Genomic DNA, 14,303 nt, shown 5'->3' with positions numbered 1-14,303 from the left:
CGTAATGGGACTGAGGGAGAGCTCGTTCAGAGAGAGAGCGTCTAGCAGAATGGGACTGAGGGAGAGCTCGTTCAGAGAGAGAGAGAGAGAGGGTCTAGGGGAATGGGACTGAGGGAGAGCTCGTTCAGAGAGAGAGAAAGTCCAGGGGAATGGGACTGAGGGAGAGCTCGTTCAGAGAGAGAGAGAGAGAGAGAGAGGGTCCAGGGGAATGGGACTGAGGGAGAGCTCGTTCAGAGAGAGAGAGAGAGAGAGAGGGTCCACGGGAATGGGACTGAGGGAGAGCTCATTCAGAGAGAGAGAGAGAGGGTCCAGGGGAATGGGACTGAGGGAGAGCTCGTAGAGAGGGAGAAAGAGAGAGGGTCAGGGGAATGGGACTGAGGGAGAGCTCATTCAGAGAGAGAGAGCATCCAGCGGAATGGGACTGAGGGAGAGCTCATTCAGAGAGAGAGAGAGAGCATCCAGCGGAATGGGACTGAGGGAGAGCTCATTGAGAGAGAGAGAGCGAGAGAGGGTCCAGGGGAATGGGACTGAGGGAGAGCTCGTTCAGAGAGAAAGAGCATCCAGCATAATGGGACTGAGGGAGAGCTCGTTCAGAGAGAGAGCGTCTAGCAGAATGGGACTGAGGGAGAGCTCGTTCAGAGAGAGAGAGAGAGAGAGGGTCTAGGGGAATGGGACTGAGGGAGAGCTCGTTCAGAGAGAGAGAAAGTCCAGGGGAATGGGACTGAGGGAGAGCTCGTTCAGAGAGAGAGAGAGAGAGAGAGAGGGTCCAGGGGAATGGGACTGAGGGAGAGCTCGTTCAGAGAGAGAGAGAGAGAGAGAGGGTCCACGGGAATGGGACTGAGGGAGAGCTCATTCAGAGAGAGAGAAGGTCCAGGGGAATGGGACTGAGGGAGAGCTCGTTCAGAGAGAGAGAGAGAGAGAGGGTCCAGGGGAATGGGACTGAGGGAGAGCTCGTTCAGAGAGAGAGAGGGTCCAGGGGAATGGGACTGAGGGAGAGCTCATTCAGAGAGAGAGAACGTCTAGCAGAATGGGACTGAGGGAGAGCTCATTTAGAGGGAGAGAGCATCCAGTGGATCCCACATTCTGAAAATGTAATTATGAAAGCAGAGCCCAGGTTGTGCTAATGTGAACATTCATTTATTTTTGCTGACAGAATTAAGCATTTATAAATATATACTTCACCAACTTGGTTGCTGGACCAGCAACAACTCAGCTTTAAAATTCTCATCTTCAAACCCCTCCATGGTCTTAGCCCTCCCCATCTCTGTAATCTCCTCCTGCTCTACAGTACTCGACGATATCTGCGTAGCTCCAATTCTGGCCTCTTAACCATCGCAATTTTAATCGCTCCGCAATTTGTGGCTGGGCCCCCAGCTACCTGGGTCTGAAGGTCTGGAATACCCTCTCTACAGCTCTCCCTCTCTCCACCTTTCTCCCCATCTTCAAAGCACTCCTTAAAACCTGTTGTTCACCTGTCCTAATATCTCCTTTTGTAGCTTAGTGTTAAATTTTGTTTGATAGTTGCCCCTGAGAAACTACTTGAGACAGTTTACATTGTTAAAGGCACCATACAAATAAAAGATTTGGTTATCTGATTTAACTTATCTTGGATTATTGATTCCTTTGTTTCAGTATCTGTATGAACGACTGCATGAGAAGAGCCAGCCAATGGTCTGCACATGTTCAGTGGCAGATATCCACGCAGCATTTAACACCATTGTTACCAGAATACAGAGATTGTAAGTAACCAGTAGTTACTATGAGAGTAAAATATCGTTGGGAACTCCAAACCCTCAGCAACATGGGTATGTTCCCATTGGTCCCCTATCTTGTTTCACCCTTAACTAGTATCTCAAGTTAGCATGTTTGAAATGGCCATCCTAAACATCTCCCAACTTTCAAAACCTTCTTCAAAACTCACCTCAACTGGGTTTCAGTCACTCCTCATAACTCTCCACCTGCTTGCCATGCCATGCCCCACTTTCTCCTTTGTAAAGCCTACCTTGGACATGGCAGTAATGTACGGGCACTGTTCAGGTGCAGGTTCACCGTACGTGCTGCAGCAGTCCAAGAACAAGGCCCACCAGCCCCTTCTGATGGTGACTGGGCATGGACAATAACAGCCAGCATTGCCAGAGAGAGCCAAATCGGCAGAATGATTTTTGTTGGAATTTGCTGCTGCTGCTCATTATGCTATTGAGTAAATGGACACTGTTTAATGAGTGATTGTGATTGCGTGCCAGCATAGGCAAAAGATCCAGCGGGGGTGGACAATTTGGCCGGGCTGACCTTATAATGATATACTGATGTATTACAATGAGGTTCCCAATGTCCGATGATGGGACACGCAGCCTGCCATTGGAGGGTGGAGCAGACGATTGCAAACTGGTTTCACGATGTAAAACCGATTTTTGGTATTCCTTCCATATTGTCCTCTCACATCACCAAAATCGCCTGGCACCAGCAAACACAGAAAACCCTGGTCTCAGTTTACTGTTTACTGAGCAAATAGACTCTGTTTAGTATTTAATGAGTAAATAGACCCTGTTTACTGTTTACTGAGTAAATGGACTCTGTTTACTGTTTACTGAGAAAATAGGCTCAGTTCACTGTTTACTGAGAAAATAGACTCCATTTACTGTTTACTGAGAAAATAGGCTCAGTTTATTGTTCGCTGAGTAAATAGACTTTTTACTGTTTAATTAGTAAATAGACTCTGCTCACTGTTTACCAAGTAAATAGACTCTGTTTACTGTTTACTGAGTAAATAGACTCAGTTTAGACCATTAGACCGTTAGACATAGGAGCAGAAATTAGGCCAATCGGCCCATCGAGTCTGCTCCGCCATTAAGTCATGGCTGATAAGTTACTCAACCCCATTCTCCCACCTTCTCCCCATAACCTTTGATCCTCTTACCAATCAAGAATCTATCTATCTCGGTCTTAAATACACTCAATGACCCGGCCTCCACAGCCTTCTGTGGCAATGAATTCCATAGATTCACCATTCTCTGGCTAAAGAAGTTTCTCCTCATCTCTGTTCTAAAAGGTCTTCCCTTTACCCTGAGGCTGTGCCCTCGGGTCCTAGTCTCTCCTACTAATGGAAACATCTTCCCCATGTCCACTCTATCCAGGCCTTTCAGTATTCTGTAAATTTCAATCAGATACCCCCTCATCCTTCTAAACTCCATCAAGTATAGACCCAGGGTCCTCAAACGTTCCTCATATGTTAAGCCTTTCATTCCTGAGATCGTTCTCGTGAACCTCCTCTGGACCCTCTCCAGGGCCAGCACATTCTTCCTGAGATATGGGGCCCGACATTGCTCACAATATTCTAAATGTGGTCTGACCAGAGCCTTATAAAGCCTCAGCAGCACATCCCTGCTTTTATATTCTAGTCCTCTCGAAATAAATGCCAACATTGCATTTGCCTTCCTAACTACCGACTCAACCTGCAAGTTAAGAGAATCCTGAACTAGGACTCCCAAGTCCCTTTGCACTCCAGATTTCTGAATTCTCTCCCCATTTAGAAAATAGTCTATGCCTCTATTCTTCCTACCAAAGTGCATGACCTCACACTTCCCCGCGTTGTATTCCATCTGCCACTTCTTTGCCCATTCTCCTACCCTGTCTAAATCCTTCTGCAGCCTCCCAGCCTCCTCAATACTACCTGTCCCTCCACCTATCTTTGTATCATCTGCAAACCTAGCCAGGATGCCCTCAGTTCCTTCATCTAGATCATTATTGTATAAAATGAAAAGTTGAGGTCCCAACACTGACCCCTGCGGAACTCCACTAGTCACCGGCCGCCATCCTGAGAAGGACCCCCTTATCCCCACTCTCTGCCTCCTGCCAGACAGCCAATCTTCTATCCATGCTAGTACCTTGCCTCTAACACCATGGGCTCTTATCTTACTGAGCAGCCTCCTGTGCGGCACCTTGTCAAAGGCCTTCTGGAAGTCCAAGTAGATAACGTACATTGGCTCTCCTTTGTCTAACCTACTCGTTACCTCCTCAAAGAATTCTAACAGATTTACTAACAGTTTACTGAGTAAACAGACTTTGTTTACTGAGTAAATAGACCCTGTTTACTGTTTACTGAGTAAATAGACCCTGTTTACTGTTTACTGAGTAAATAGACCCTGTTTACTGTTTACTGACCAAATGGACTCTGTTTACAGAGTACACAGACTGTTTACTATTTACTTAGTAAATAGACTCTGTTTACTGTTTACTGACCAAATGGACTCTGTTTACAGAGTACACAGACTGTTTACTATTTACTTAGTAAATAGACTCTGTTTACTGTTTGCTGAGTAAATAGACTCATTCACTGTTTACTGAGTAAATAGACCATGTTTACTGTTTGCTGAGTAAATAGACACTGTTTACCGAGTACACGGACTCTGTTTAATGTTTACTGAGTAAATACACACTGCTTACTATTTACTCTTTACTGTAAATAGACACTGTTGACTGTTTTCATAGTAAATGGACACTCTTTGTTATTTACTGAGTACAAAAACTCTGTATATTATTTACTGAGTAAGTAGACTCTATTTACTGACCAGACTCTGTTTACTGTGTGCATAGACTGTTTACTATTTACTGAGTATAGAGACTCTGTTTACTGAGTACGCGGACTATACTTACTGAGTACTCAGACTCTGTTTACTGAGTACATGGACTATACTTACTGAGTACTCAGACTCTGTTTACTGAGTACATGGACTATACTTACTGAGTACTCAGACTCTGTTTACTGAGTACATGGTCTATACTTACTGAGTACTTGGACTCTGTTTACTTAGTACGCGGACTCTGTTTCTCTGTTCACTGAGTACCTGGTCTCTGTTCAGAGTGCGTGGACTCTGTTCACTGAGTGCGTGGTCTCTGTTCACTGAGTACGTGGTCTCTGTTCACTGAGTACGTGGTCTCTGTTCACTGAGTGCGTGGACTCTGTTCACTGAGTACGTGGTCTCTGTTCACTGAGTACGTGGTCTCTGTTCACTGAGTACGTGGTCTCTGTTCACTGAGTACGTGGACTCTGTTCACTGAGTGCGTGGTCTCTGTTCACTGAGTACGTGGTCTCTGTTCACTGAGTGCGTGGACTCTGTTCACTGAGTACGTGGACTCTGTTCACTGAGTACGTGGTCTCTGTTCACTGAGTGCGTGGACTCTGTTCACTGAGTACGTGGACTCTGTTCACTGAGTACGTGGTCTCTGTTCACTGAGTACGTGGACTCTGTTCACTGAGTACGTGGACTCTGTTCACTGAGTACGTGGTCTCTGTTTACTGTGTGCATAGAATGTTTACTATTTACTGAGTACAGAGTCTCTGTTTATTGAGTACACAGACTCTGTTTACTGTGTGCATAGACTTTACTATTTATTGAGTACGCAGACTCTGTTTACTGTGTGCATAGACTTTACTATTTATTGAGTACGCAGACTCTGTTTACTGTGTGCATAGACTTTACTATTTATTGAGTACGCAGACTCTGTTTACTGTGTGCATAGACTGTTTACTATTTACTGAGTACACAGACTTTGTTTGCTATGTGCACAGACTCTGTTTACTGAGTGCACACACTCTGTTTACTGAGTGCACACACTCTGTTTACTGAGTGCACACACTCTGTTTACTGAGTGCACACACTCTGTTTACTGAGTGCACACACTCTGTTTACTGAGTGCACACACTCTGTTTACTGAGTGCACACACACTGTTTACTGAGTGCACACACTGTTTACTGAGTGCACACACACTGTTTACTGAGTGCACACACTCTGTTTACTGAGTGCACACACTCTGTTTACTGAGTGCACACACTCTGTTTACTGAGTGCACACACTCTGTTTACTGAGTGCACACACTCTGTTTACTGAGTGCACACACTGTTTACTGAGTGCACACACTGTTTACTGAGTGCACACACTCTGTTTACTGAGTGCACACACTCTGTTTACTGAGTGCACACACTCTGTTTACTGAGTGCACACACTCTGTTTACTGAGTGCACACACTCTGTTTACTGAGTGCACACACTCTGTTTACTGAGTGCACACACTCTGTTTACTGTTTACTGGGTAAATAGACTCTGTTTACTGTTTGCTGAGTAAATAGACTCTGTTTACTGTTTGCTGAGTAAATAGACTCTGTTTACTGTTTGCTGAGTAAATAGACTCTGTTTACTGTTTGCTGAGTAAATAGACTCTGTTTACTGTTTGCTGAGTAAATTGTTTCTGTTCATTGTGTGCTCAGTAAACAGATTCAGTTTACTGTTTTATGTTTAAATTGATTGTACTGTGTTTACCGAGTAAACACGCTCTCTTCAGTATTTACTGTTTGCTGATTAAACAGATGATGTTTACTGTTTAATGAGCAAGTGGACACTGTTTACTGAGTAAGTAGACTCTGTTCAGCATTTAATGAGTAAATAGACTGTTTATTAAATAAATAGGCTCTGTTTGCTATTTGCTGAGTAAACAGACTCTTTACTGTTTTAAATAATTTAATCTGTTTACTTTTTGCTGAGTAAAGAGACCCAAGCAGAGCTTTTCACCCTTCGGGCACAGACTGCAAAGTCATGAGTGTTTTAATGGACTGCAGAACAGTTGGATGACTGCACACATTGTAAAATCTCCTTGTGAAAGCTGGCCATGGAGCAGTCACTGCTGGAGGTGCTCACAGCCCCTTGCAATGTCATCATCCCGGTTTGGACCAGCCTCCCCCATGGTTCAAGCTAACAGTGCAGCCTTGCAGTGTGGGTTAGGAGAATGCCTGTGCCTGAGCTGAGAGCACAGCATGCAGTCCAATGGGCAAAGCTGCTGCCAATCGGTCAGATGAGTGGGGCGGAGGGGGGTGGTGTTTCAGGCAGCCATGCAGCGCGCAAGTGGTGGCCAGCACTCTCCAGGAAGCATTAAAGGGGTCTTCAAACTTAACGAAGAGAGGTTCTTAGAACTCCCAAGCAAACCCACGTGTCTCTCTCCTTCACCCTGCAGGAGGAGTACGTCAGGATCACGGAGCCTGGTGAACTAGCTGTATGCCTCGTGGCGTGCGGAGAGTGAAGACGATGGAGGAGAGAGTGACTGAGGTGCCTGACTGCGCAGAGAGAAGAGCAGCACCCTCTGGAAGAAGGGGCGGCTCGGGCTCTCGCACACACCGCTGAGGAGCCACATTGAGCCCTCACTGGCCAGCACCTAGCTAGACCCAGGGTCTATGGATGCCACCTTTCACTCCAGCAGAAGTGGGAATAGAATAGATAGGTGCCTGATGGCCAGCATGGACACGATGGGCCAAAGGGCCTGTTTCTGTGCTGTATGACTCTTTGACCCTATAACCAAGAACCAGTGTCGCCGAAGACGGCACATGTCCAGGGAACTGGTCGGTCACATCTGCCAGCTACTGCAGGATTTGGTGCCACGAGGACGTGGAGGGCATCCACTGCCAGTGGCCGTGAAAATGACTGTGTCACTCAATTTCTATGCCACTTGCGCGCTGCATGGCTGCCTGAAACACCACCCCCCTCCGCCCCACTCATCTGACCGATTGGCAGCAGCTTTGCCCATTGGACTGCATGCTGTGCTCTCAGCTCAGGCACAGGCATTCTCCTAACCCACACTGCAAGGCTGCACTGTTAGCTTGAACCATGGGGGAGGCTGGTCAATTTCTATGCTCCTTTCAGGGCTCCACAGGTGACCTCTGTGGGATCTCACAAGCCTCCACCCACAAATGCATCCATGAGGTTACGGATGCATCTTCACAAGGGCCACACAGATTTGTGTCTTTTGCCCAGGACCAGGAAAGCCAGGATGCAAGAGTGATTGGTTTTGCCCAGGTCTCGGGATTCCCACAGGTCTAGGGTGCATTTCACTGCATTCCCATGGCGCTCAGATCTCCATGACAACACGGAATCAACTACATTAACCGCAGGAGATTCCATTCGCTGAACGTTCAGCTGGTGTGCGCCCACCAAAAGTGCATCCTGCAGGTGTGCGCACAGTTTCCAGGGAGTGTCCATGAATCCTACATCCTCAGTCAGTCACAGATCCCTGACGTATTCCAGGGTCCACAGAGGCTGCAGCGTTGGCTCCTCGGGGACAAGGGCTTCCCACAGAGATGGTGGCTGATGAGTCCTGTGCAGCAGCCTCAGACTGCAGCAGAGTGAAGCTATAACCAGCGTCATACTGCAACTCGCACCTTGGTGGAGCAGACCATCGGGATGTTGAAGATGAGGTTCCTGTGCCTGGACCGGTCTGGTGGAGCCTGCAATACAGTCCACAGAGGGTGTCACACATCATCGTCACCGGCTGTGCCCTTTACAACCTGGCGCTGCGACGGGAACAGGAGCTGCCGAGGGGGAGATAGATGGAGGAGTTGGAGTTCTCCAATGAGGAGGGTGTGGATGGGGATGAGGGTGAGGGTGAGGGGGTCCTTGGAGGTGATGCTGACGGAGATGAGGCCCTCGCACTGGCCAGACAAGGCAGGCACACTCGGGAGGCCCTCATAGCTGCCAGATTTGTGGAGGATGATGACGAGAGGCAGTGAGAAGACTCTCTGGATCCTCACATTGTATCTGTGAATGGTGGACTCCAGTCTGGCTTATGGCAACACACATACCCTCTGTGATAAGGCTCCTGTCATGGAGACACAGTGGAGGCTCTGATAGTCTCTTGATTGTAGAGGGATGATGACAACAGGCAGTGAGGACACTCCATAGACCTTCACACAGCCTCTGTGAATGTCTGACTCCTGTCTGGCCCAGGGCAGCTCACTTATGCTCTGTGACCAGGGTCATAGCATCGAGAAACTTTAAAAGCATCTGATCCTTCGTCAGCCTTCAGCACCTGACCCCTTCAGGGGCACAGCATCACTGGTCACAGATGCTGAAGAGATGGGGGCCAGCCCATCTTAAAGGTGCTGAGAGACACACAGAGAGAATGAGGGAACTCTGTGACACCTGCCCACTACATTCTGGCAGCAATGACCAGCACCACCGAGGTGCAGGCATCAGTAATGTGTCCAGGGAGTGTGAGGCTGGACCATCGCTTGGGTCCAGAGGCTGCACAAAGCACAGGGAAGAGGCCTGAACTGAGACACCTGCCTTTATCTTGTGCAGAAAAGTTTCACGTCTGAGTGATATGAACACTGCCATAGGCAGGGAGACATTCTTGGGAGTTTATTGACAATAGTGACCAGTTTGTACAAGTGATTGACACCCGTGCCCAGGCTGTGCAAATACATCTTCTTAATCTCCCTAACCCTTGGTGTTCCCCACTCATCCACAGTGGAGGTGGAGGCAGCCGGCTGACTGTTACACCCTGTCTGTGATGACCTTGGCAGGCGTCCTCTGGAGGGCTGAGACCTTGAGGGTCCTGGCCTGCTTTCAGGGTCCTGCTGTGTGGCAGTGGCACCCTCCTCGGCCTGTGGAGCTGGAGCTGCTGGGGTCACAGGAAGAAGGGATTCGGATGGGCCCAACACTCCTGCAGTTACCTGGATGGATGGCCCTGGGGAGGGGTACACCTGCTAGTCCTCCTCCCTATGGGGGTCTGAGGGCCCCTGGCTGATTCCTTCAGGAGAAGGGACAGCTGGAGTGAGATCAAGCTGCCCCACACCCCTCTCACGTACACACTGTTGGAGGCCGACTATGGCTCAGCCCGCAGATCAGTGCAGGAGCAACGTCCTGGACCAAGCGGCCACCATCCTGCCAGTGTTGACCTCGATGCGTTGCAAAACTGGTGCTATCACCTCAGCCTGAAGGCGGACGGACTCCTCCATTGTGCCTTGCAATCTGAAGAGTGCAACAGACACCCCTTCCTGATGTTCCTGAGCTTGCCTTTGCAGCCCCAGCAATTGTGAGATGACCAAGTGCAGAGACTCATTGTCTGACTCAGTCCTCCGGGTGCTGGACATCTGGGAAGTCCCTGCTGCTAGGTCCCACCGAGATGTGTGTCTCTGCGCTGGTGGGGGGTGTGGATGAGCGCAGGGACTCCAGATTCCTCTTCAGAGGTTTCTTCGGGGCTTGATTGGAGAGCCTGGGTCATGCTCTCAGTTGGCTGTTTGGCAGATGTGCCTGCTGAAGCAAGGGGAGATAATTAGTACATGGCAGTGGCCTGTGAAACAGGACACATCACTCACAGTATGGCTGCCTAATGGATGTAGCACTGCTGGACCTTCACTTGGTAGAGCAGCGCCAACCTCACCAGCAGCACAGGACTGGTCCAGATTCTCACCGGCCAGCTGGATGGCTCTGTTTTCAAAGTCCATGAGGACCTTGATTTCGGGCATTCCTCCACCAGTCTGCGACCTCTCCCTCTTGTTGTGTACCAGCTTGTCCTGCATGAATAGAGATGGAGAGAGTGTAAGCAGGACACCTGCTGGGCCAGATGATAAGTATGCCTGGCTTGTGTGGGTGGTGAGTGGTGCCATAGACAGGATGAGGACAATAACGGTGAGTGTGAATGGTGATGTCTCTTGAGCTGGCAGTGAGTGAGGGCCCTGTGGATGTGTGATGGGTTTGTGACTGTGATAAGAATGTGACTTACCCTGACAGAACGAAGGAGATCATTCACCCTTTTGCTCGAGGGATGCATCATTGAACCTGGGGGCTACAGTCTTTTTGCCTTTCAGAGCCATGTACTCTTTGCAGCTGTCATGGGCTAGTAGCACTGAGAGGTGCGTGCGCAAAAGGCAGCACCTTAAATATGGCACCCAGCGTGATGAAGCGGCGAGGTGATGGTGTGCCAGGTGAATGAGAGCCCGCCCACCATGGAATCCATGTGTTTCCCGGGAATACAGAATTAATGTAGCGGGTTTGGGACAATACAGCGTGAAAAGCCTCCATTGCGACCAACAGGTAAAATGTTGTTTTACCCACCCACAGCCACACTTAGTGTGACCCTGGGACAATTTCTCCCTGAGTCTATTTACTCCATAAATAGAGTCATTTCACTCAGTAAATTTTAAACAGTCTATGTACTCCGTAAATAGAGTCCACTTACTCAGCAAACAGTAAACAGAGTCTATTTACTTAGTAAATAGTGAACAGTCTATGTACTCCGTAAACAGAGCCTATTTACTCAGTAAATAGTAAGCAGTCTATGTACTCCGTAAATAGAGTCCACTTACTAAGCAAACAGTAAACAGAGTCTATTTACTCAGTAAATAGTAAACAGTCTATGTACTCCGTAAGCAGAGTCTATTTACTCAGTAAATAGTAAACAGTCTATGTACTTCGTAAATAGAGTCCACTTACTCAGCAAACAGTAAACAGAGTCTATTTACACAGTAAATAATAAAGAGTCTATGTACTCCGTAAATAGAGTCCATTTACTCAGTAAATAGTAACATACGTTTGCATATACGAATTAGGAGCAGGAGTGGCCACTCAGCCCCTCGAGCCTGCTCTGCCATTCAGTAAGATCACGGCTGATCTGAATGTGACCTCAACCCTACATTCCTGCCTACGCCCGATAACCTACCACCCCCTTGTTAATCAAGAATCTATCCAGCTCTGCCTTAAAAATATTCAAAGACGCTGCTTTCACCGCCTTTTGAGGAAGAGAGTTCCAAAAACTCAAGACCCTCTGAGAGAAAAAAAATTTCTCCTCATCGCTGTATTAAATGGATGACCCGGTTATTTTTAAACAGTGACCCCCTAGTTCTAGATTCTCCCACAAGAGGAAACATCCTTTCCACATCCATCCTGTCAAGACCCCTCAGGATCTTAAAGGTTTCAGTTAAGTCGCCTCTTAATCTTCTAAATTCCAGTGGATACAAGCGTAACCTGTCCAACCTTTCCTCATAAGACAACCCACCCATTCCTGGTATTAGTCTAGTAAACCTTCTCTGAACTGCTTCTAACACATCTACATCTTTCTATAAATAAAATGGACTGCAGTGACTCAAGAAGCCAGCTCACCACCACCTTCTCAAGGGCAATTAGGGATGGGCAATAAGTGCTGGTCCAGCCAGCGATGCCCACACCCTGTGAATGAATAAGTGAAATAAGGAGTCCAGTGCTGTACACAATACTCCAGATGTGGTCTCACCAATGCCCTGTACAATTGAAGCAGAACCTCCTTACTTTTGTAATCAATTCCCCTCACAATACACCACTCCCACAAGTGACTTCTTGCCTTTATCATTTCTCACCTCAAACCGCTTCTACATCCCAGTTTCCTGAACTTAGGTCACCCCTTTCTAATGTGCTAATACCATCATTAATTAACAGAGCCGCCCCTCCACCTTTTCCTAATTTCCTGTCCTTCCTAAATACACATACTCTTCAATATTCAAGTCCCAATCTGCCATCCTGTACCATGTCTCTGTAATGACTATCAGATTGTACTTACTTATTTCTAACTGCGCTATCAATTCAACTGTTTTATTTGGAATGCCAATTAAGTTTAGATACAGAGCCTTTAGTTTTGTCCTTTTATTATTTTTGTAGTGTTTAGCCTTATCTGATTTACTCCTTGATTTGTACTCTGACCCTTCCTGTCACAGTCTGTTTATCATTTCCCAGCCTCCAGCTCAATAACTCTGAGCTGAAGTTTCTCAAGCCACAAACATTTACTGCAGACGTGTTTACCCTGGGTCACAATGTTATGTAAACAGAGTCTATTTACTCAGTAAAAAGTAAACTGAGTCTATTTACTCAGTAAACAGAGTCTATTTACTCCCGTAAATAGTAAACAGAATCTATTTACTCAGTAAATAGTAACCAGAGTTTATTTTTTCAGATCATGAGATCTGAAGAAATGGGAACAGGAGTATGCCATTTGGCCCATTGAGCCTGCACCACCAGTCAATAGGAGCATGGCTGATCTGATTGTGGCCTTAACTCATCTCCACCTGCAATCACATTCTAGCCTTTGCACTTAACTTTGCGTTCCTCTCCTCTTTTGCCATCCACTTTCTGAACTACTGATTCACACTGAGGTACAGCTCCCAAAATTGCCAGCACCCTGATATTCATTGTTAAAGTGTGAACCTCCATATTGAGCATTAGCATGTCAATCAACAGCCTACACACACAGACACACACCTACCTCAGCTCCAGGACATCACTGCAGGAGTTCCTCAGGGTAGTGTCCTCGGCCCAACCATCTTCAGCTGCTTCATCAATGACCTTCCTTCCATCATAAGGTCAGAAGTGGGGATGTTCGCTGATAATTGCACAATGTTCAGCACCACTCACAACTCCTCAGATACTGAAGCAGTCCATGTCCAAATGCAGCAAGACCTGGACAATATCCAAGCTTGGGCTGAGAAATGGCAAGTAACATTCACACCACACAAGTGCTAGGCAATGATCATCTCCAACAAGAGAGAATCTCACCATCGCCCCTTGACATTCAATGACATTACCATCACTGAATCTCCCACTATCAACATCCTGGGGGTTACCATTGCTGAATTATATGGACTAGCTATATAAATACTGTAGCTACAAGGGCAGGTCAAAGGCTGGGAATCCTGCGATGATTAACGCACCTCCTGACTCCCCAAAGCCTGTCCACCATCTACAAGGCACAAGTCAGGAGTGTGATGGAATACTCCCCACTTGCCTGGATGAGTGCAGCTCCCACAATACTCAAGAAGCTTGACACCGTCCAGAACAAAGCAGCCTGCTTGACTGGCACCACATCCACAAACATTCACTCCCTCCACCACCGACACACAGTAGCAGCAGTGTGTGCACCATCTACAAGATGCACTGCAGGAATTCACCAAGGCTCCTTCAACAGTACCTTCCCAACCCATGACCACTACCATCTAGAAGGACAAGGGCAGCAGATAGATGGGAACATCACCACCTGGAAGTTCCTCTCCAAGTCACTCACCATCCTGACTTGGAAATATATCGCTGTTCCCTCACTGTCACTGGGTCACAATCTTGGAACTCCCTCCCTAACAGCACTGTAGGTGTACCTACACCACATGGACTGCAGCGGTTCAAGAAGGCAGCTCACCACCACCTTCTCAAGGGGCAACTAGGGATGGGCAATAAATGCTGGTCCAGCCAGCGACACATACATCCAGTGAATGAATGCAAGAAAAAAGCACACACACAAATACACAAGCACAGACACACTCTCTCACACACTCACATTCACACACACACATATTTATGAACACACAAATACACAAGCACAGACACACACACGTTCTCTGTCTCACACACACACTTTCTAATTGAAATTGCAGCCTCAGAATTTCATTCCATCTCTCCTTCTCCCCCAAACATCCACTCTGGCTGAGATCTGACAGTGTAGCAGAATCCAGTCATTGAAGC

At 47.4% G+C, this 14,303-nt stretch overlaps 1 protein-coding gene across 1 annotated transcript in view; it reads left to right on the top strand.

The window, feature by feature from the left end:
* Positions 1-14,303, top strand: part of LOC121278340 (phosphofurin acidic cluster sorting protein 1-like) — a 765,476-nt gene that overhangs the window by 563,932 nt on the left and 187,241 nt on the right. Inside the window, 1 exon segment of the mRNA XM_041188648.1 lies at positions 1,633-1,739. Within this exon segment, the coding sequence (XP_041044582.1) occupies positions 1,633-1,739 (107 nt within the window).

This window comes from Carcharodon carcharias, chromosome 5, assembly GCF_017639515.1.
Source record: "Carcharodon carcharias isolate sCarCar2 chromosome 5, sCarCar2.pri, whole genome shotgun sequence".
NCBI classification, from domain to species: domain Eukaryota; kingdom Metazoa; phylum Chordata; class Chondrichthyes; order Lamniformes; family Lamnidae; genus Carcharodon; species Carcharodon carcharias.
This window is presented reverse-complemented; position numbering and strand designations above follow the sequence as displayed.